General features: G+C 37.5%; 1 protein-coding gene across 7 annotated transcripts in view; it reads right to left on the bottom strand.

Moving 5' to 3' along the window:
- Positions 1-24,199, bottom strand: part of BNC2 (basonuclin zinc finger protein 2) — a 459,184-nt gene that overhangs the window by 308,408 nt on the left and 126,577 nt on the right. For 2 of the 7 annotated variants that reach the window (XM_060762421.2, XM_067464373.1), the window contains exon 2: positions 8,461-8,661. The exons of 1 other annotated variant lie outside the window; for it this stretch is intronic. In XM_060762421.2, coding sequence (XP_060618404.2) covers positions 8,461-8,661 — 201 coding nt within the window. Of the gene's footprint in view, positions 1-8,460; positions 9,181-9,386; positions 9,486-24,199 lie in introns of those variants that run through there. 4 more of the 7 variants (XM_060762420.2, XR_009630641.2, XM_060762423.2 and 1 more) reach the window with 4 other exon arrangements.

Below are 24,199 nucleotides of genomic sequence, written 5' to 3'. Positions count from 1 at the left end.
AAGATTTTCAATGGTCAACACCCATGCTGCAATTTAATTTACCACATTCAATGGCCTTTACTTCTCTAACACTTACCTGATCGCAAAACTGAAACAAAATCAGGAATTCCTTTATTTTAGTTACGCTTCAGAAATACTGAAACATAAATGACGCCCTGTTTATTTTTCTAATTGGGTAAAATAGCAAAGACAAGAAATTATGTCATACTCTCCTGAAATGAAAATGAACCAAAATTCTACAACTACAAATGTTTAAACTTTTGGTGAGGAGTTTGAATATTTTTTAAATAAATGGTTTGCGAGACAACAAAATTAAGGGATGTAATTGCCTAGCAAATAAATTAGGCCAGACTAGAGGAACAGATTGCTTTCATAGTTTACATTCAGAGGATTAAAGCAAAACACTGTAATGGACAAAAAGCACAATGGCTTTGCTTCATGCAGGACTCAACCTTGTGGTCCATGGGCATGGAAAGTAGGGTAAACGTATTTTTAAATACTAGCTTACTGCTATCAGTCTTCTTTTTTTTTGCGATTCTCTCACTGTAAAGAAAGATCTCAATACGTGCTTTCCCTTGCTAACTATAAATATTTAGATGCAAAATACAAAAGAGGTTTTTTTTTCTTTTTTAGCCATATTGCCTACAATGTGCATTTCATTTCTCTTCCACCTTACACTGAACATTAGAAATATTTATCTGCAACACAAACAGCATTAGAAAGGAAAATATTTTTTTCAGAGTCTTATGGAAAACACAGCAAGTGTACTTATGTTCCATTTCCATTAGGATTTTGAACTGATCCTGGGCATGTTTATGCAGAATACTCCGTGAGCCTAGTGAGACTTATTTCTAAGAAACTGAACAGCATTATGCTGGTTTACATTCATCTGGATTGTGCTTCACTGAAATAAAAAAATGTATATATGCACGTATCTCTGCAATGTATAAAAATAATTGTTTTAAATGATAATTTGGTCATTGTTCTTTTTTCTTTAGCTTACAAAAACACTGGAAGTTTTTTTTTAAAAAAAGCTGCCACGTTTTTAAAAATTACCATATATGATAAAGTTCAACCACATGTGTAATCTGAACAAATGAAAGGAATGTGGTCCTTTGATAACATTCTTTCTCACTATGGATTATCCCACTCAGCAGATGCCAAAATAGTCACTATTCCTGGATTCCTATTCAGTATATACACAATACGCCAGGAAGTGTAGCTTAAATCCTAGTACTCGGTTGTTTGTGTAGACAAGGAATTCCATACATAAAATTAGTCCTTCCTTAGCAAATCAATTTCTTGGATATATCTTGTCACATCAATCATCAATACAGAGGAACACTCCAAAAAGAAACAAAACCCTCATGCTGAACACAGATACAAGCCTTGATATGCACATAGACACACAATGATAGACAAACTGTAGCACGTGAAATCATTTGTGGCACTGGTTTTACATACAGAAGAAACCCATAAATAAATTCACCTCCTAGTGCACTTACACTACTGTTTTGTAAGTTAATTTTTTCTGATATTTATTATTTCCCCTTTTAAATATGCTACTCATTTAACCAATGATGGCTGTTTCTCCTCACTTTGGTGTTGTACAGATACAAAATCTGATATACATCAATCCTCATACAAAAATGTAGTGCCCCTATTCTCACACCACAAGACTTATTAGATAGCAGTCCTTTCTTAAAACAATCCTGAAACCCAACTGCTTCTAAGAATAGTCTTTCTTTAATGATCTTCTCATTTATTTTGTCTTTATTTTTATTTTGGACACTTGATTAGAAAGCGGTTTGGTCGTTCATGTCATGACAGAAAAACATATTGATTATGTGGCTCACTTTCCACTTGGGAACTTCAGCAGAATCTTTCCTGCTAAACTAAAGGAATCCTATACTACCTCGTTGTTGTGCATACCCAACTCACAGCACATGCAAAATAACTAACATAAATTCAACATGCTAACATAATTACTTTGTGGATTGCAAACAATCAGGGAAGTTCAAGTGTAAATAGGGAGGTGGGAGAGAGAAATCATTTTGGACCTTATATGTATATTCATCTTTCCCCCTTACCCACTTCTTTCTGAGGATTCCTTTTAACTTTTTAAACCTGCTTGGCACGCTGCGTTCTGAAAACCTAAGCTGTGAAGCTCTACTGACCTACATGAATGAAAATTCGAGCGACATAGAAAGTCTCAGTGCAGAACGCTGAATATTGCTGGTGAACGGGAGAAAATTCAATAAAGCTTTTTTGTTTCTAACTTATGACGCCAGCTCTGTATCAGTAAACAGCGTGTTCCCTTGCAATCGCTTCCAGTGTCATAATGACCCGGTGATTGAGCATTCTTCCACTATCGCCACGGTCCCGGCAATCTTGCCTCAGCTGTGACCAACTCACTTTTGCCCCCAACGTCTCAGAGATGCTTTATTCAACATCTAATTAGCCAGGGTTAGAAGTCAAGGCAAGCCATCCTTGAAGCAGGAGACGATGCTCCTGCTGCTGCTGTAGCTACATCTCAGAATGCTGCTGCTGAGTTAACTGTGTTAATCTGAAGGAGATCCATAGGGATCCCAAATTAACCATTTTAAAACTAGCATTATACCACCAAACTGACATTTTTATTCACCATTTAGAGCATCCTTTAAGTCACCAAAATAGATGCCTCTATGCTTCCTGAAATGGCAAGTGACATATGCCTTTGAAGTTGCAAAAAAAAGTCATACACTGAGATCTGAGGATATACAAGTAACTTGCTTTTCCACATATGCAAAACAATACTTCCATTAAGTATTTTTAACACACACATGCCTCTGTGCATCTTCTCATGCTCCCCTCCCATAAACATACTAATTGGATACTTCACACACACATACAGATCCAAATCACAATTCTTAGAAATACAAAAGTTGTGTGCATATATGCATGTGTTTGTGATTACATATAAAACCTATGGTGTACAATACATACATGCAAAACAATCTAATTCTAATCCATTGATTGCAAGCAATGAGTTAGAATAAATTGATTGTATTCAATACCCGCTATCACACAAACAAAAGTATGGATATAAACTTACATGCTGTGATTTTACAGACACACATTTATATCCCTACATGAAAAAAGTAAATCATCATTATTGAGATGTGATGCTACATCTAAAGACGTTGATGAAAGTGATACTAGACACACCTTTGCTAACAACTTCTTGTGAGTAAATCCTAGTGACATCACAGGAATTTACTTGCTAGTGATACGGTAGAACAAAAATCTTTTTGCAATACACATATAGATATGCATACATGGCTGTGAAACCTGAATGCCATATTGATGTATACACATTCCTATGCACAAGAGAGCAAGTAACAGTTCGGAAGATATGACATTATACATAAATGGCAAAGAATATTGTTGGCATTTTTATACCATATTCTTTTGAAGGCAAGATACTTCCTAGGTTTTTCCTTGGCAATATATTCATAACTTGGCTACCTCCAAATATCCATGTTGTGGAGGCCATGCATCTGCCAAAGCATGTGGCATGAAATACTTATTTCTCTCAAAGACCAAGTAAATTGAAAAATACACACTTCTTGCTGAACTACTTGTGATAACTTTTAAAGATCAACAAACTTCTAAAGTCATAATGCATTTAAATAGAATGAGAGATGTTTTTGAATAAAAGCATTCAGAATGACCATCAATATTGTATATGAAAAGTAAAACACGAGAAGTATAAATTTCAAACAATTGCTAATAAGCAGGAGATCCCTGAATTGGGCTTCCCTTGTTAACATGCACCTGATATGTATGTTATTTACAACAATACAGTATCCTTCCCTTGAAAAATTATGTGATATGTAGAGAATATTAAATAAAAATGTTCTTACATGGGGAAGGATCTTAAATTTTCTTTCTTCACTCTCAGTGCATTTGATCAGTAGTTAGACACAGACACATTTCTAATTTAACCACCACTTCAGTAAATGGAGTATATATTGTCTATGCTGAGAGGCAGATAACAGTACCCTAAGACAACTAAGTTGTATGTGGTGTACTTAATTTTCAATCTCACATTTTTTTTACTATAGCTTGGATGTGCACATTTCAGGTATGTGCAGTACAAATTCTTTTCCCAAAATAAGTACATTTCTATGTGAAGAAATAGGAAGCATGTATGCCAACGAATAAACAGAACATACAACCCATTCAGTGTCTCTAATGGATAAATACATCCACATTAAAGATCTCTACTGATCTGATTTTTAATTTCCTTGCTTATTCCTCACCTATCTAGGATATGATTTCTCTGGTGATAACTGAAGACATCATGCTAATGAGGGAATCTAATGCACAACAGGAACATTGTCACTACTAATATTATTTGCTTGGAGTTAAATAAGGCAAGTGTATGAGAATGTCAAGACAGTTGTCCTTTAGTAATATAGAGTTACACAATGAAATAATGTGTTCAATTTTATCACATCACTGGGTGAAATTGAAATTACTGTGCGTGCAATCCTGATAGTAGCCTTTTAACTGGCTGAAGAGATATTTTCCAAGAGAAATTTCCCTTTTTCATTCAAAGCAGAAGAAAGCTCTGCAAAGCCTTTGCTCATCCCTGGCATTTTGTGTCATTGTGGGTTATTGCTATTTTGCTGTTATGGTCTCATTGCTTAAAAGTATGTTAGAACATCACAGCCCTTAAGGTAAACTCAAAGAAGGAGAGTGACATTTTCTATTCTGACAAATACACAAAACATTTATGAAAGCAGAAAAATCAGGAAAGCTTTCTATTTTTATTTATCAATCAAAAATAGACCTTCCTTTTCTAGTTTTTAAGCAACTACTTATAAGCGGGGAATTCTCTATGTGTGCAGGCTTGCGTGTGTGCATACACACACCCTAAACTGAATCATAGTGTCTACCAGAAGCCAAAGGTGTCTGGTCATTCTCAACTTGTCACTGATCAAAGTGGCCCAAAGAAGAACGTTCCTTAAAAAGTTGAAATTTATGTTCTTTGAGGTTATCAGCAATTATTTCTCTATCCAGAACAGGGACAGCCTTTTCAAAGGATCTACAAAAATGCTGTGTTTGTTTGTTTTTTCTCCTTAAGGTATGTAAGCTGAACCAACAAAAGGTTAAATAGACAAATTTTAACCTTTTTTAAAAAAAGAAATCCTACAGATCTCTGTTCTTAATCCTCTTCTCCAAACCTAAACCAGGTATAACTGTCCTATTACAGCAGGGGGGGGGGGGGATTTCCATGTATGCCTTGTACAAGGTATCACAACAGAAAGCAGAGATGTGTAGATTACGTGATGGCACATAAAAACTTGCCTACATTCTCTGTTATATTTTTACAATTATTTCTTTCCCTTACATGCTTTGAAAACACACAGCATAGTACGAATGAAGGTTTTATATTGCTCTCTGTACAGCTATTGGCTTTCCGTCACTGTATCACAAATCCACCTGAAATTAAAATTACCATTTAACCCCAACCTAAGCAAATATTGGATTGTATAGGTAATAATACTTTATTCCATGTATTTCATTACTTAAGAGAGAAAAAAATGATTCCAGATTGTCCCAAAGGTCTCATTAAAGACTTTTTTTGAATGAAAGCAAGCAAAGTTTTGCTTGTAATGCACACATTTCCTGTATTACTTCTATTTTTGAACACAAGGAAAAATACATAATAATAATAATAATAATAATAATAATAATACTTTTACAAGCTCTAAAGCCATCATTATCAGAAATAGATAAGGAAACAAATGAACTTTTAGAAGGAAATGGAATCCTATAGTTGCTGCTGCCAGGTATGTTTCCCTTGCAAAGTGGAATCTACTTTAGATAGATGGACAGATAGACAGACAGACATCTTACATGAGACTTATCAAGTTTTTTAAAAAGTTAAAACTATTACCTATTGCTAGTGGAATGAACTTACTCTCTTAAATTGCATGGAGGATGGAGTGGTGGGCATCTGTATACAAACTTCTAAGTTTATCCACAGTATTCTAGCCACCATGGATGAAAAGGCAAAGCACACGCTTTCAAAATAAATATGTTCATCATTACCACCTTTACAATGCTACTGTGCCTGTGTGTGTATTCCAGTGGAGTGATCCACACTGATACAGCATCTGCCATGCATTTAGCTATACACTATATGTATTATTATTCCTTTCCCAACACAGACTCAGAAAATAAACATGACCATATGTGTCCAGTAATGAAAAGGGAGGAATGGAAGGGAGAACATTTTAAAGATTATCATGCAATAGCTAAACCAACAACAACAACAACAACAACAACAACAACAACAACAAAAGTCACAACTGTTCTGTGGATGGACACATGCTTTCACAAAACAACGATTTCTGTCATGCTATTTAGGTAGAACATCCTTCTCTTAGGTTTTGTCCCCCTTGCTTTGCTACTGACTGCTTTCCAGTCTTCCCCAAAACTGTGAATATCTAACTCTGGAAAAGTCAAGCACTCAAATGGGCAATCGAACACTGTATATGTGGCTCAACAGTGATTTATCAATTGATCTTTATCCTGCTCTAGCCAAGTTAACGCTTTCGTTGCCAAAGCTGTAAAAAAGCTGTTGTTCCAAAGATGTTGATCATAATGTATATGGATATATTTCAATGCATATATAGAATGACAGATACATTGTGGGATTTTTCATTCGCTGTGCATAAAAACAGCTTAGTTCAGTAAAATGGGCAATCAAACACATTTTAAGTGTCAAGCACACAACATCTGAAATTATCTTCCTCAATGGGTTTTTATAATTCTACTTTAAGAGTAAGGAATCATTCATAAGGAGTTGCATTTTATCTTATGTTGATTATATTTCTGTACGGTAAGCTGGGATCAGTTGTAATCAGGGTCCCTCTACAGGATAGATCTAAATATACCTTATTTGAATGCAGGCATCCTATGGAGAGAGAAAGCCACGCTGTTAAAACTCTGTTCTATACACAACTGTTATACATTAGGAACTTCACGTCTGGTTATCTCCTCGGGATTGGTAAGTTTGACAACTTTTAATTCCCTCCCCCCTTTCCTAAAAATTAACAGAAAATGCTCTTTCCAAGAGCAAGTGATATTTCCTGAGTCATAATTGAGATCTAAATGACAGCATTTTTATGTGATGGAATTCATTCATTTTTTTAAAAAAAATAGTCCTGAAAATAAATGTGCTCTTTGAACCACAACTTTTTGTCACTTCAACTTTTTAGTGCAAGACACATAAAGCTCTTTTACCAAAAGGAAAATGTATTTATTTTATTTTTAAGAGAAGAAACTAGCATATGTATTTATGTTTTCTTTTAAAGAAGACCCTCTGTTTGACACTTCCCTCCCCTCTTTGCATTCAATCCAAGTTGAAAGTTTCTCCTCCCCCTCCTCTCCCTACTTCAATTGTGTATAAGTGTCTCTGTGTTTGTGCGTGCGTCCTACAGAGTGTGCCTTTTTTCAGGCAATAGAGCCAAAAGGTTGTGCAAGAATAGCCACAGCATGCCTGGGTGTGTATCACCAAGTGTGTGGTACGGAGACACCAGCAGCCCCTGTGATTAATTATCGGTTATTACTGGCCTTGCCGTTAACATTTTAGCTTTCCCATCAGAAGGGCCATAGCAAGCTGCCTTAAAGGCGGCCCCCGATGAAGCAGCTACTCTGGGGAGGATGCCAAAACACAGCTCCACAGAAACAGTATGTGTATGCGCGTGTGTTGGAGAAAAGAGAGAGAAAGAGAAAAGAGAGGGATGAACAACTAAAACTGTCTCATCTCAAGACCCTATGCTCGGTGCTGCCAGCTCTTCCAGCGCAACGGTTCTCTCTCTCTCTCCCTCTCTCCCCTTCTCTCTTTAAGTCCTGAACAAGGCTGCTTTCTGTCACCTGAACTCAATTAAGCTGCTCTGAGTGCCCCCCTTTAAGTATCACTTTTGATATGGGGGCTTACATTTGTGAGTGAGTGAGTGAGTGAGTGGGTGGGGTGGGGGATTTTTAAAAATTGCTCAGATACTAAGATACTTTTTAATTTAAAGGGGGGGGGGGGAGATGAAAAAGAAAGAAAACAAAGGAAAACAAAGGCAACAATTTTTACCAGGAGGAAAATGAGCTGTTTCGAAAACTTTCAATAAAAGGGAAGTTTTTTTGTATTTAACAGTGTGTTGATTTTTTATTAAAAAAACCCTTTCTTACTTTGGGAAGCAGTGAAGTAAGCATGAACATTCCAAAGACAATACAGAAATTGTGCAGCGCAAAATTTTAAACAAAAGTGAAATGCAGGCAAGTTTTTTAAAAATGGAAAAATAAACCACACATAAACACATACATACATAAAAGAAACCTAACAACAACAACAACAACAACAACAATGCGACGACACGTGAACATGTGGCATTAAAAAGTAAAGCAACATACCTGCTGGGACATTCTGAACAAGAGGTTCGTGTCAGCGTTCTGCCATGTCCCCATGAAACCAGGTTCGGTCGCTGCTGCTCTTGTTCCGAACTGCATGGAGTTGTCAGTGCAGGAGTCTCTTAAAGTCAAGTCTCTTGCCCTCTTTCGCTGTGAGTGTCTCTGAGTGTCTCTGTCTCTCACATCCACTTCTGCCTCTTCTGACTGAAAAGTGAAGGTGGATTTTTTTGAGCCTCTTGGCAGCCAGTAGCAGGAGTGTGGTGTAGTTAAACTAGCTGCTCTGTGCGTTTCATTTGGGGAAGGGGGGCTTTGGGGAGGGGGCCAGCGCTTCTTTCGCACCTTCTGCACAGATACCCCTATCATTTATGCATACACTGTAACTCCCCAAGCTCGCCTTTGCTTGGCTTAACAGCTGCCTGTCAGGTGTGCATGCAGCACAGAGGAGACCCAACCATCAGCTTCATACTCTCAGCCACTGGATGTCATTGGATAGCAGAGGAAGAGAGAGAGAGAGAGAGAGAGAGAGAGAGAGAGAGAGAGTCAACTGCACCGTTCCACTGTCAGGCACCAAATGACATCCCTCCCAGCCTTAAGATACACAGGCACACACTCTCCAGGAGCATGCTGATCAGAGTGGATTCAGAAGAACAAGCTGTGGCCCTTTCCCTGTTTTTCTTCAACAATGCTGTCAAGAACAGCATGTAATTGCTGACACTTGCCTATTAAACACAGACTGTAAACCTCCTCGCGGAGAAGGGGGAGGAAAGGAGAGGGACAACCAAGTGCTCATTCATCGAGACAATAGGCATGCAGAAAAACCACACAAAAGTTGGCCTGGCTTTAAACACAGATACGCATAGGTTATACGCACAGACTTTGAAAAGAGTCCCAGCCTCCCCCAAAAAATCTGAAATAAAGAAAAATCTTACCAAAAAAGAAGGGGGTGGAAGGAAAGAAGACGGTCTCCAACTTCTTTTAAAAATAAAATTGGGAAAAGTACACGCATGCTTCATCTCCCACAGCTTTTCCCCCTCCTGTTTGTTAATTGCCTAAAATGCCTCAAGGAATGTAAGTCGGAGAAAAGAAAAAAGGGGCTTCCCTTCTCTCCATACAGATAAAAAGCAGGAGGGTTGTTGTTTTTTTTTAAAAAAAAAAAAAAAGAGAGAAATATTTAGTTTCTGGATGCTTTAACTTCCCAAATCACAAAGTGGAGAGAGTGGAATAAAGAAAGGTGGGGAAGGGTGCACATTTCTGTCTAGCAAAAAAAAGCACTTCTCTCTGCTATGATTTCCAGCATTAAGATTGTTAATGCCACATGTTCACGACACATCACAAGAAACTAAAAGCTATTGTTTTCAACAACTTTTTAAACATCATCTATATGCTCTGTATTTTTCAAAACTATTACAAATGTTGCTTTGCTGAGAGGGAAAGCTGGAGGGAGGGGCAAGAGGGAAAGAACACCTACATTGATTACATAAACACTATAACTTCAAAAAAAAAGTAAACCAAAATTCATGCCCTCTCATAAAAACATGCCAGGTTAAACAGAAAGAAAAAATGAGTCCAGATTTTCTCAACTTAAAAAGTGTAAGGAACATTCATCTTCCAATCCAATCTACAAATTCAGAGGACAAATGTACCACTTTCACAGCCTTTCCTTAACAGAAGAACAACAATAAACCTCACTCTCTCGCAAAGCAACAAAAGAATCCCAAGAAAGCTTCAATGGCAGCTTTGTGTCATTAGTGTGCAATGAGGAAAGATGAGAAAGCGTACACTAAGTTGACACAAATGTGTCTTCCCCTTTAGAACCTGGCATCTCCTGAAAGCTTTTCTGTTAAACTTCCCTCCAGTTCAACACCATTAAGCACAAAAAATAGTCTCCAAAGCTGAAAATGCAATCTCTTGGAAACAAACACAAGAGCTGAAAAAACTGTTGCCTTAAAATATATTAAGTCCGCCAGTGGTCAATAAAAATATTCTTGTTGCAGGGGTCGAGGAGAGAGGGATGGAGGACACCCCCTCCCCAATACACGCATGTCAATTGTGCCAACAGTGGCTGTACCTTTGCAGCTAGCTATTACCCACTTAAACTCTCTCTAAAATTTGCTAGCCTCTTGCTTTCTGAAGTGGCACTCAGTGCCTTAGACAAGCTGCCTGCTCAGCTCCTGACCTTCCCACTAATGGCTGTTATTTGTGGGAGGCTTAAGGACAATGTCAATAGCCAGCTTTCCCTCCTCTCCTCTCTGCTCTTCTCTGCATCTCTTGTGCGCCTTCTCCCTACCTCTCTGGTTTTCTCCCCTCCTGTCCTGCAGTCCTCTCCACTCCCAGAGAGGGTGGGGGGAGGGAGGGGGGAAACCCACACACACAAAATCAACTGGCATGCAGCAGCAAGCACCTGCAGTAATAGACTCTTTTATTAAAACTGTTATTCTGCAAGACTTGAAATTCCCAGTGGACTGGGCCATGTCAAAGCCGATATAATTAACTAGAGGCTCAGCAACGGATCAATTACCAGACAAGCAAGTGATAGTGAAATCAATGAAAGATCATCAGCCACATTATCAGTGTTGCAACTCATTAGGGTAAAACTGAGAAATGTGCTCAAAGCGAGCCCAAGCAAGGTGGCATTACAAAACAAAGGGCTAATTTGGAGACCCTGCTGTGAACAATCTGTAACAGAATTAGCCTCTTTCCCCCTAAACTGCACAGCTCTGTAACTAAATGTGACAGTCTGAGAGAGGCAGTTTATTAAGACACCAACTCCAAGTTTATTTAGTTCATAAACTCTCTCCTAGAAAATCAATACGGTCTATACAGGGTTATTAGGCTGACTAACTAATACATCCAAATCTAGTCTTCCCAGGCAGCCGCCAAAATCTTACCTGCCAGATATGAGGCTGGCCGAGAGTTCAACATCTACATAATATGGCATGAGAAAGTTCTTGTCCCATAGTGGCCATATCATGGCATGCAACAGCAACACAGAAGAACATGAGATTGTGGCGGATATTAATATAATAAAGAAGAACCAGCAGATGAGCATATTGCAAACTCTCATTTAATGGCACATCCCTAGTAAAGCAAGACCTCACAACTTCTGATGTTTCGCCATAGATGCAGGCGAAACATCAGGAGAGAATGCTTCTAGAACATGGCCATATAGCCCGAAAAACCTACAAGAACCCAAAACAAGAATAGTTTTAATAGGTGTATCAGTATTCAGCAGTTCAGAAACAAACATCAGATCTCTTTGCAGGATACGTACAAGGCACAATGTTCAAGAAGAAGAGATAACTTCAACCTCTAAAGTAATGATAGAACAATGAAAGAACTCACTAACCAGCCCACAAAAAAACTCCAACCTCATTTACACTAAATTGGGCACGAACACCATTGGACTCAATACGACTGAGTTCCAATAAAACACGGAGAGGGCTATAGCATATTCGAAGGAACACTTTTCATGTTCAATAATTTCCAAAAGGAAAAATATATTATGGGAAACTAGGTGAAGATAGTCAGAACTGTACAAGAGTGTAGCAGAATTCACCACAGGACAGGTAGATGTGAAGTACTCAATCTGGGAAGTCATGGATAAGTGTGATTCTTCACTGGTTGTAAATGAAGCAAAATGCCCACCTATGACAACTTGGTTGCCTACAAATACTATTATGGAATAGGAATTCTATAACATTTCAACAGCCCTTAATTTTATGAAAACTGACACATCAACTTGTTATCAAATAGCAAACTCAACGTTCATCCCTGGTGTCAATTTTTCCCTTTGAAATTAATTATTCCATTTACATCAGTTCAGAAAATTTGCTGTTTTGTTTAATTTTAAACACCGTTTATCCACACACAAAGGTGCTAACTTACTACCTCGCCAAAAAATTATCACAAATTCTACAAATAAATAATACAGTCCTTGCTCCCAGAATATTTTGAATACACAAGCCATGTTTTAAATAAACTCTGGACAAAACTTTTTAAAGTTTCCAGTTAAATATTTGCAATTCTTACAGCCATCTCCATCTTTCATTCACAAAAATTTTGTAATCTTTTATTTTAAAAAATGGGACTGAAACACAAGGGACTGACACACAAGGAAACACAAGGAAAGAAATGCCTAGCCCTTTCACTCTGAAATTTCAACTAATTTAGACACAGTTCTGCAAACTATGGAAACGTAACATTATTTCCTGATATTGTATTTCAATATTACATTGCTCATGATATCACTACAACTGAGGGATTGCTACTAAGCAAGTTAAGTTTTCCAAAATTCACTGCTAAATAATTACATATTAATCTTTACTACAATAATTATTATATTTACTCAATTAGAAAAAATATAATTATTTTAAACATTTTTTTTTGGTCAAGTTGTTTTGTTTTGCAAGTCTGTCTATGTTAACATATTGCATGTTCCATCTTTAACATGTGAAGGCATAAAAGCAGATTTTCCCCAATACTTGAGATGTTAATCAAGAAAACAATTACAGATTTTGTTAATGTTTACATGCATATAACTAAGTTACTCAACATGTACATTCAGTGAGGTCCAATTAGCTGAAAAATTTGTATTTCAGTTAGTATGAGCTAACAAGACTGTGGGGAGACAATGCAATTCAATCAGCCGCATAAGAAATAATGCTGTTTTCCTATAAGCATTAATTCCCACAACTGGCCCTTTTAAAATGTTACTGATATTTACAGAATTTGTTTTCCTAACATCTAGGCACTCACTATAAATGCCAGTATTATCTATGCATGGAGCAGTGTCCTATGCAGAGGAACTGGAGAGGAAAAAAGATGCAACAGTAACCATGAATTGTTATACACACCATGTGAAAACATTCAATCCTATGCCCAACTCCACTTAGAATTAATGCTGTTTGGCACCACTTTAACTGTCATGGCTCAATGCTACAGAATCATGGACATTGTAATTTTACAAAGCCTTCAGTCTTCTCTTCCAAAAGGTGCTGGGGACTCACCAAACTATAAATCCCAGGATTCCATAGCATTGAACTATGACAGGTAAAGTGATGTCAAATTGCATTAATTCTACGATGCAGATGCACCCTAAGTCTGGTTTCTAAAGTAAACATGCAATATGCTGTAAGGCTTTGGGTCTAAGGTTCTACTCAAAATCACACATAACATGGATGGGCCTTTTACTTCATTGATCATACAGGTTGATAGATAAAACATATCTAAAAAGCTTGAGTTTTTCCATCTCATGCACTGAGTAATGCAATGTAGTAATTTTCTTCCATAACCGACAAACAGACTAGAGAAGTTTGCAAGTTTGTAAAACTCCAAGAAAGAAATTTTGACAATGAAAGCCTTTCTTTGGGAGCCTTTTGAGGGGCAACTAAACAAAGCCAAACATAATGGAATGTAACAGCATTGTAGTCCCTATTCTATATAAAGTGAAAACAAGGGATCGCACAGAAGCAAAAGAATCGAAAGGTGTGAGAGTCTCCTTTTTAGTCTTTAAGGAAATTTCAGAGCAAATGGCAAACCTCAGATTTCCAGCAGTGACAAACCTCAGTTTTGTATAGTATAAATGCTACCTTTTGTAGGGAAGCAATTTGGGTTAATTGGCAAGTTTGGATCATACATCCAGTATGCCTTTCCAGTCATATACAACTTTGTTAACTATTTTGCATGCTTCATTGACTTACTGTACAGTACCTGTAATTCCCAGAGTTCACTTTGCTGGAGCTGTTAACCGATTCTATAATCTGTAATGACAGTAAACTACCCTTTGCTCTTCCCTTATTCACTATTCATTTTCCAGGGTGGGTTAAATACATTGCTGGGTTAAAGATCAGTGGTTTTTCATGTGACATACTCTGCTATTCATCTAATGGCCTGTTAGGACAAAACTGTCCCTGTTCTTCCCAAAATAATAAAATGGGTCCTCCACATCGCATGACAATCAGCCCTCACTTATGTCCAAAGAGCAAAGCTTAGATAACTTTCTAGACATTATAATAAATGTGTGGCTGGAACGGGTTCAGCAAAAGAGAAACATTTTCTCGCAAGTACAGAATAATATTATTCTTTCATGTTGAACTGTATGGCCATACATGTATTTACATAATATATGTGCCCAATCACAGGGCCCACTCAAGAATTAGCATGCCCCAGGCCATTTTGAGCCTAATGAATAGTTTCATCTCATAGTTGCTGAGGTACATTGGAGCACTGGGAATGAGATAACTAGGAAAGGGGTTGATTTGATAATCAAACACCATAAGCCCTGCATTGGCTTCAGTCCCTGTTTTGAGCGCAGGATTACCACGTAAAGCCATTTCACAGTTTTAAAAGAAGTGCTGCTGCCAAAGTCCTACTTTTGTTTTTGGTATGTATTCATCCACTGAGTATATCCTGACACCCTTTCCTTTTTAGGGAGCTAGATGCCTCTCTCGCCTTTCTTTCCCTGCATCAGGTTGGTCTTGTGACGTTATGCGGATCCCCCTCCTCCCTCCCTCCCAACCCACCAGCCATTCTCCCCTCTAGATCTGTCCATCATCCTTCCCTTCCTTCCTTCTCCTGCTTTCAACCCTGAAGGGCCCCCATCTCCAGAGGAGAAGGAAGCAGGTGAGAAGGAGGAGCTGGGAGAGTGGGGTGCCTGCAGGAGGCGGCTTCCCAGGCTGGCATCTCCCATGATGTGCATGGCAAGGAGAGGAGCAGCTCCAGTCTAAATATATACATTACTGTATTTATTGAAAAACTGCAAAACAGCGAGTCTGCAAAAAACGAACCGCAAAGTAGTGAGGGAACACTGTACCTAGTCCATGATTTCCTATTTGGTCTTTTTCATTTATTTAGTATTTAGTATTTCATGAGGCTGAACCTGGAAGCTTTTCTGTTCATAGCATATGCTCTGCCACAGTATTATGGTCACTCCCCAAAGAATGATATCCCATCCAAGAAGGAATGTCATATTTTAATGACTTCAGTAGGAATTAAACCTTGGTAGCTCTTGGTCAACCTTTTCTATATACTCATGTATAAGTCTAAAAATATTAGTCAAAAATCAATTTTAAAAACTTAAACTTATCTACAAGTCAATGTGATTACTTTAACTCTCATTAAAAAGGAACCAGCCCATTATCAGAGTAGAGTGGTGTAAGGAAGAACTCAATCTGTCTTGAAAAACCTAAAAGAAGCACTCTACTCTCTCCACCATGGTACAACTCTTGCCCCTTGAGATAGCATTGGTATTTTCCTCTCCCCTGAATGACTTTCAACTAACATTAAAATCCATAATGTTGGCCCCCAGACCTGCTGTGGACTTACACATGAGGTCAGTGTATCCATGAGTATATATGGTAAACATCTTCCTAGTTTGCCTTGAGCAAAACTCCATATGAATCTGATATTCTGTTTCACGCTGATGCTAAGAGGACACGTACTTCTAAAACATGTGAACTGTTCTCTGTTCATTTGTCAAACTATTTAGCAGCAGAACCAATTGCAGTATCTGGAACCAACACCTTATCTGATCCAAAAAAACAGGATCAGTTTTGCTAACTGCACTAGGAAAAGCCCTGTAACTGACTGTAGAACCTGGTCCTAACTGGTGCAAGGACTGCAATACTTCTCATGCACTTATTACTCTTAGTAGAGTGGCACAGTTGTAATATAACCCTGCTTTAAAATTTAGGCTGTCCCAGACAAAGTATCCTCGACCAGTGCCTCACAGCACAGTGACAAAGGGCAGCACCACCAAAACCACTCCAACTTACATGTAGGTTGTCCACAGCCACTCGTCATTCTTAATGTTCCTCCAGGTCCCATAGAAAAATACTCAAGCACACTGAGGAGCAATAATATAGGAGAGGACCAGGAGTACACATCTGTCACATTTAATGGGTACTTTTTAAAATATCTTATGGTACTTGAAGCACTGGGTTTTCTTTCACAGTAGCAGCCTAAGCTCTCCCAATGCATGAGGTGCAGGAAGTATTGACTTTTTGCCACCCTCTTCCTCTCTTTTCCTCTATAAAGCACACCACTCTGGACCCGCTGGCTTTATAGAAGGAGGGGTGGTAAATGGAACCAAACCTACAATGCAACTGGCTGGGTAGGATGTGATAACTTTTTGGTTCCATGTGGCTTGGAACTTTTTCATGTATTAGCTGTAATCTTTTTTTAGTCTTATTTTTCAGTTATGGTTGTATATCATATTTTAAATATCTAATTATTTTAAAGAGTTCAGTTGTCTTGCTGGTCCTAAAGACATAAATGGTATATTATCATTATTCCCATTTTATGAATTATGATTTAAAGTCATATAACCCCACTTAACTTTTTTTCCTGAACTCAAGCCTAAGAAGGGATCTATTTAACCATGATTCTTCTCTGGCTGGCTGAGGAGAAAGAATTTCATCCAGCTTCCTAGTCGTGATATAAGAATACTAAGGATTCAATTCATATTTTTAAGTGGGAGTACAGCGAGCACTCCACATTCACTGGGGTTAGGGCAGGCATGAGCAAACTTAGGTCCTCCAGGTGTTTTGGACCAACTCCTGAATTGTGGAAATTGGAAGTCCAAAATACCTGGAGGGTCTAATTCTGTCCATGCATGTGAATGTGAAAAACCTCAAATAACAACACTGCTATTTTTCCCCCTAAGAGAACACTTCTTCTTGGAAGATGACCAAAGAAGCATATCAGTGGACCTAGAGATTCCAAGAGAGGTGTTTTTTCTCCTTAAAAATCTCTAGGTCTTCCATAATGACCATAAAGTTGCACTGGAGGACCAAGAAACTACTAGAGAGAACATTTTAGTCAAAGTTGTAAATAATAAACTCATGGAAAAACCCAAAACCACAAAAAAGCTTAGCCCAGGAGCTCAAACAGAGCAGACAACATCGAGAACTGTTTTTTGTCAGGCCATTCATATATACCCAAGGATTTTCGAGAGCCTTGGCATCAGGGCACACAGTTCAAGAAATGCAATCTTGCCCTTCCAAGGATAAAAAAAACAAAGTTCATTGTGAAGTAGATCTGAGCCAATCTAGGCCCCATCTACACTGCATTATGATACAATTTCATAATGTAGTTTAGCTGCATTATATGGCAGTGTAGATGGGGCCTAGATGAGGACTCATATAATGCAGTTCAATATAAAGCAGATCAATTATAAAATTGCATTTTATGGCAGTGTAGACGGGGCCCTAGATTCATCCTATGACTGTGGATTATAGAAAATCAACACTTGTTTTAAAACCACGTTCCGTTCCTACCTTTCCCTCCAGCTAGTTTCAGCTACAAATTCCTCTAAAAGTAACACATATTTTATGGGTTACATTAATACAAGATAGGACTATATACTCTTACAAGACAAGGGATTTAATATATGAAAATTACACAAAGCTGGCAGAATGACAATAGTTCAGAGGTGGCATTTCAATCGAGCAAATAGTGTTTTCTTCCCCCAAGAATGCAAGTAATGGAATTGCTCAGCAACATCTGTTAAACTATGAAATGCTAACAGATGTCTTAAGTGGAAAAAACGTAGAAGAATCCATACAGGAAACCTTACGCCAAACAGATAATACTACAATCTTTCCACATATTAAAGAGGAAAAAAAATATTGGCAGCTTGCTTCTTTTCTGTAAAACTAATGAAGCATCTCTTCCGCTTTGGTTTTAGGAAGATACTGACTCATAACTTCTTTAAAAATCCCAATAATGACTCTTATTTTTAGAAATGTGAGTTCAAATACTAATGATTCCAGAATGCTTATCTGTTGTAACTGAATCACTGATGTTTTTATAAATGGATGGGATGAGATGTAACTGTTGCAGACTGGAAAAAAAATTATACTGGGGTTCCATAGAAAGAACGCAGCACTTAGCTTGCGGATCAGACTGAATACGCACAGGAGCTACAGTGGTACCACAGAGCTACTACCACACGGAAGAGTATTTTAATGCCTTTCAAGTATCCAGTGTATGATGGACTGTAATATTTATCCTTAAATATGCACAGATACTTTGTTTTGTATGAAGTGCAGATAAGTTTAAACTATTGAACTTGAATACTAAAAACTCTCTAAACTCTAAATGAAAGAACAGTACATGCAACCATTATGTCTCACCATCAAGCAGTGAACAGTGAAATCAGAATCAGGTATACCCATCTTGCTACTTACCCAATAGTTTACATACCCACATAATTTTTCACCTTATTAGTAGACATCTGGCCAACATTCTCTAGGAAGGAGGCTAGAGTCCTGGATGCTTTAGAATACTGGTTCCCAAACTGTAGTCCTCCAGCTGTTTTGAACTTTGACTCCTAGAAGTTCTAGCCAGCTTGGCCAACAGGAACTATGGGAGCTGAAGTCAAAAAACATCTGGAAGACCAAAATTTGGGAAACATTGCTTTAAAAGAAGAAATGGTCCACCAACACTTTCCTCAACTATTTTCAACATAGTGTATTTTCTGACTATGGGGGTGGAAATGGCATTGATTGACTTGATCTGTGATGTTCATTTGGATCAAGACAGATGCCTGTAGTTCTTGTTCTTAACCTCCCATTATAGGCTGATGTGATGGACCATACCATTCTCCTGCAGCCCTTAGTTGAGACTTCCCCTTATTAGTGCCCTCTGAATATTTTGGAGTGGAGTTTCTATCTGCCTCAGTCAGTATAGCCAATGTCATAATGACAGTAACCTAAAACATCTAAAAAGTGCTACATTGAGAAGACTACTTTGGAGCAGTTATGCAGTTTGTTTCCAAAAGCTAGAAAATAAAAAAATAAAAATATGAGTTATGGGTGGCATTACATTGTTGACCAGGAGCAAAATATTAGGTGTACATCAAAAAAAAAAAACAATCAAAATTTCTCAAATTACTTTGATACAGGATTTGGAGAATGGTATTTTATGGCAAAGTAATGCCTATCCTCTGCACTTTGAGATTCCTGTATAGTTTGTTCAAATTGATTTGGTAAATTTGGAAACAAGCTTGACATTTGATAAGTGAAGTAGATATGGCAGCCCAGTGATTACACTGTGTTTGTCTGTTTAGATGCAGACGATAATAATTAGTTACTGGCAAATGCATTTGGAAACTGGTTTGTGGAGTTATATAATATTTAATGATAAAGATGTTAAACCAACACTGATTATATGAATTCTCTTAATGAGACTATGGACAAAGTGCAGCTTGTGAGCTCCCCAAAGCCATTTTGATGGCTAGCAGACTTTCAAAAGTTTTTTAAAAACTGGTAAAAAGTTTTTTACCATTTTTTGGCCCCAGGGTGTTTCCACATGCCCTCTGGGAGCCACGGGGCAGTTCTGGCACATTTTTCTGCCCTTCTGGGCCCCAGGTCAGCTTTTTATTTTAAAAAAATACAGATAATTCCTGTTTTATTTAAAAAAATACCTATAATGGCAACCCCTCCCTCCAAAATATAGAGAAAACCTCCAAACACCAATTAAAGAGGTTTTAGGGGCATTTCTTCACAACACGCAAGTACGGACACAAGTCGTATCAAAATATGTTACATGGTTCTTCATTCTAGCTGGATACATACCTGTTTGCTACTGTGAGTGAGGCAGTTTTTGAAATGTAAATGGGGAAGGGGAAAATGATCAATATGTTTTGTTTAAAATACATTTATTGATGCTTCCCCCAGAATAATTTCAATCCATATTGTGCACAATGGTTTCTGCCTTTCACAGAAATAGCTCCGAAATGTTTTATAAATCCTTTTTAAGGGAATTTTGAGCAATCAAAGAAACTGAACTCTCTACAATTTATTTGCATGTCTATCTGAAAGGGACTCCTATTCTTAATAGCATGTCCACACAAAACATCTTAATTATTTACTCAGAAGCTCAGCTTTTTAAAATTTAAAATAATCGTGAATACTGGAAGCTTTCTATTGTTTTCTATTGCTAACCATCAGACCTCTATTGAATACAATGCACCTCTATTGAATACTGGGACAAAATGAGGTAATTCAATCATGTTTCATCTTATCTGGGTTTCTTGGAACCACCATTCAGATGAAAATGTATCTCCATGGATACTGAGGTCTTACTATATTTTCTCAAAGTTTAGTGCAAAAGGTGTGCGTTGCTCATGACTCTCATATCAAAATTTCCAGCGCATATATACATTTTTAATATACATGGGGTATTTATAGTGCTAAGATATTTTAACACTATCAAATTAATTGATGTTCCAGTGGCAAAACAAAATGAACAGCAAACTGATCATGGAATAAACACTAGCATCTGGTCACATTATTTTGATTATTGTAGTTGCTGAACAACAGAACATAGAATCGTAGAATCATAGAATCAAAGAGTTGGAAGAGACCTCATGGGCCATCCAGTCCAACCCCCTGCCAAGAAGCAGGAATATTGCATTCAAATTGCTCATGAGCCAATATAACAATACATGATTAATTCAATTAAAATGGTGAATGGGTCACCCATTGTTCATCTTCTGTGTTTCATTTCTTGTTTGCTATTGGGATTTTTAAAAAAAACTGATTTACAGTACTGGTGATAATCAGATTGGTTATAATTGGAATACATAATAGGAAATATGGATTATCATGGGAACTGTTTGTCTTATTATACAGAATGCTCTCAAAATATAAACATGAATACTATGAACTAATGGCAATATTTCATAAATGTTCACATAACAGGACTACAATGATAAAAGCAGTAATACCTGATTAATTTCTCTCTCCACTTATGAAGTAAGTGGCAATTAGTATGGATATGTTCAATGTCATCATATGTCAATATATGATACACTAGTAACACTTTCTATTCAGACACACTAAATAACCTGATAATGAAATAATTCAAGTTTGCTGTGATGACTTTAACTCATGTATTGTTGATTTTCAATTAATTTTCCAGGATATGTTAATTCAATGTAACATTTGTGTTACTGAACATTTTAAATTATATTGCTACACACACAGCAGAAAAAGCTATAGAGGTTTCCATCCACATGTTAACAGCTCTACGCATTTAGCAGCACAAAAAAGACTGTGTCTATTCATTGTGCCATAAATTTATTTTCTCTTTTCCTTTGAATATGCAGAGATCTGGACAAAGATGGGACTAATCAACTCACTCCTTTTCTATAATCCACAAACTGAACATGGATTACCTTAGGACAGCTGTTTTTTTCTGAGCATAACCCAATCTACAAGGCTGTGATGAAGATAAAAATGAGAGTGGGTACATACCACAGCTCCTTGGAGGAAGAGTAGATTGAAATGTACATTTTGAAAAGAAACAGCATTTGAGCTTCTAAAACAACTCTCATAATTCATTTTCCTACTGTTGTGAATTCAGTTAGGACATCTTTTTCAAAGTATCTTTGAAAATAGATTCTAGTATCATTAGCTGCTGCAGGCTGCATTATATGAGGGAGGGGTATTTTTTAAGTAAGGTCCGTTTTGTTGTAGTAGTTCTAGTAGTTCGCGCGCATACCGCAACGAGCGCATACGTCATGTACTGGCATGCCTTGGGAACAACTGTGCTCAGTTTCCGCTCTGTAGCTAACCTGTATGGTTCTGTTCTGTGCTTTAAAAATGTTTAAGACTATCAACTCACCCGCCACATGTGAGGTTCGCTCAGTGATACGGTTTCTGTCAGCAAGGAACCTGCCTGCTGCAGAAATTCATCGACGGATTTGTGATACTGTTATGAGTGAAACCAAAGTGTGTAAGTGGGTACGACAATTCAAAGATGGCCATGACAATGTCCATGATGAGGACGACGTGAAAACGGCAGTGAACTCTTGGTTATCAGAGCAGGTGAAAAGTTTTTATGAAGAGGGTATTTTAAAATTGGTTCAGAGGTATGATAAGTGTTTGAACAAACTTGGCAACTATGTCGAAAAATAGAGTAAAGTATGTACTTTCTGAAAATAAATTTACTTTTTTGAAATAAACTTTTGTTGTGTACTTATGTTCAAACGGACCTTACTTTAAAAATACCCCTTGTAGATGAAGAAATTGACAAAACCACTTCTGAGTAGTCCTTGTTTGAGATAATACTGTGGGATCACTAGAAGACAACAGGCAACTTGAAGCCACATAGATACACACACAACAAAAAAGAACAACATGACAGACTGTTGTTACAAAAGCTGCACCTTATGAGACCCTGAAAATGCATGTTATTTACAAGTGCATAATTAAAAAGTAAATACGCTTTGTTGTTACTAAGGCTGCAATCCTGTACACATTTCTCTGGAAGCAAGCCCTAATAAAAGTGGTGGGAATTACTTTGAAGTACACCTACGTAAGATTGCACTGTCATTCACTGGCTACATAAATGATTGAATTGCCTCACAGCTTTATTGGCAATTATTGAAGACTGCATTAGCCAAAAAAGGATCTCTCTCATTTTCAAACAGATGAACAATACATCCCAGCACCTAGCAAAAGCTCCAACTATGACTGCCACCAGAGCCACTATTTAACTTAGACAAAGAGATTCATTTACTGCTTTGCAATCTTTCATGTATAGAATCACACCAAAATATACACTGTACTCACACAGAATCACACCAAAATAGCCTTTTTTTGAAGGGGAGGGGACCTTTAATGAAAGTTACCTCAAGGAAGCTGAGTCAACATGGGCATTGAGTGGAACAACAGTCTCAATACATGATTTATAAGTAGTTGTTGCTTCATAAAATGGGACCAGTAATTAATTTCTTCTACAGCAACAGGCCAACCATACAACTCCCCTGCAGTTATCAAGGGACAAGATATTTCCCTACAAACAGGCCTCCTGTCATAATCTGGTATTGTGACATCTGAGAGCACCTTTGTATTGCAATGTATGAAAGCACCATTGGAAATCTTGTACTGCTTCAAAGCAGTATTAGAACTGACGGCTTAGATGAGATTGATCTTTGGAGCTTCATGGTCTCTCGTTGTCAACAGTACATTATAAAACCAATACTAAATACTTTATAAACAGCTCTCCCCAAAGTATGTTAGAAGAACAGTGCACATTTCATGCCCCATAGTTTGGTCGCCACATATCCATCAAACAATTAAATAATTCATCAGTGGCTCAGTAGTGCAATTGAACTTTTGAATACATACACGTTGCTATCCTAAATTACCTTTTTTTTAAATGTGCAAAATGGAAAGCTACCATTTCATCATTATAGGTGGATCTAACGAGGATAGGCGAGGGGGGGGGGAAGATAAATTAATTGATACAGAATTCTAGAATGAAATTAGAAAACATCTAGATAATGTTGATATCATGACTGAAACCTGTTCATACAGAGCTGAAATTAGGGCTAGAAAAGTCCACTTTTCCAGGTCTCTTAAACAAACAGCTTGGGCCATAGCTATGCCATGATGCTATGATGTCACAGATAACTATTTTTTTCTTGAAAATTGATTGGTCATTTTACAGTATGATATTTCCTGTAATAGTATGACTGAAACCAACTGTGTTGGGGATGAAGGAGGGATGGTACAAAAAACATACAAAACATTGTTGGAGACTTTCATCGCTGGAATCATTGTTGACAGAATCAACATACAAAACCTTTGTCCAGACTAAAGCAGACCCTCTGGAGTACTTGAATTTACTTCGGTATCAACTGAGTAGTTCTGCCCAGAACCGGACCCATTATTCCAGAGTTCTGATCAAATTATTATTATTATTATTATTAAACTTTATTTGTACCCCGCTA

This window comes from Anolis sagrei, chromosome 2, assembly GCF_037176765.1.
Source record: "Anolis sagrei isolate rAnoSag1 chromosome 2, rAnoSag1.mat, whole genome shotgun sequence".
Taxonomy (NCBI): domain Eukaryota; kingdom Metazoa; phylum Chordata; class Lepidosauria; order Squamata; family Dactyloidae; genus Anolis; species Anolis sagrei.
This window is presented reverse-complemented; position numbering and strand designations above follow the sequence as displayed.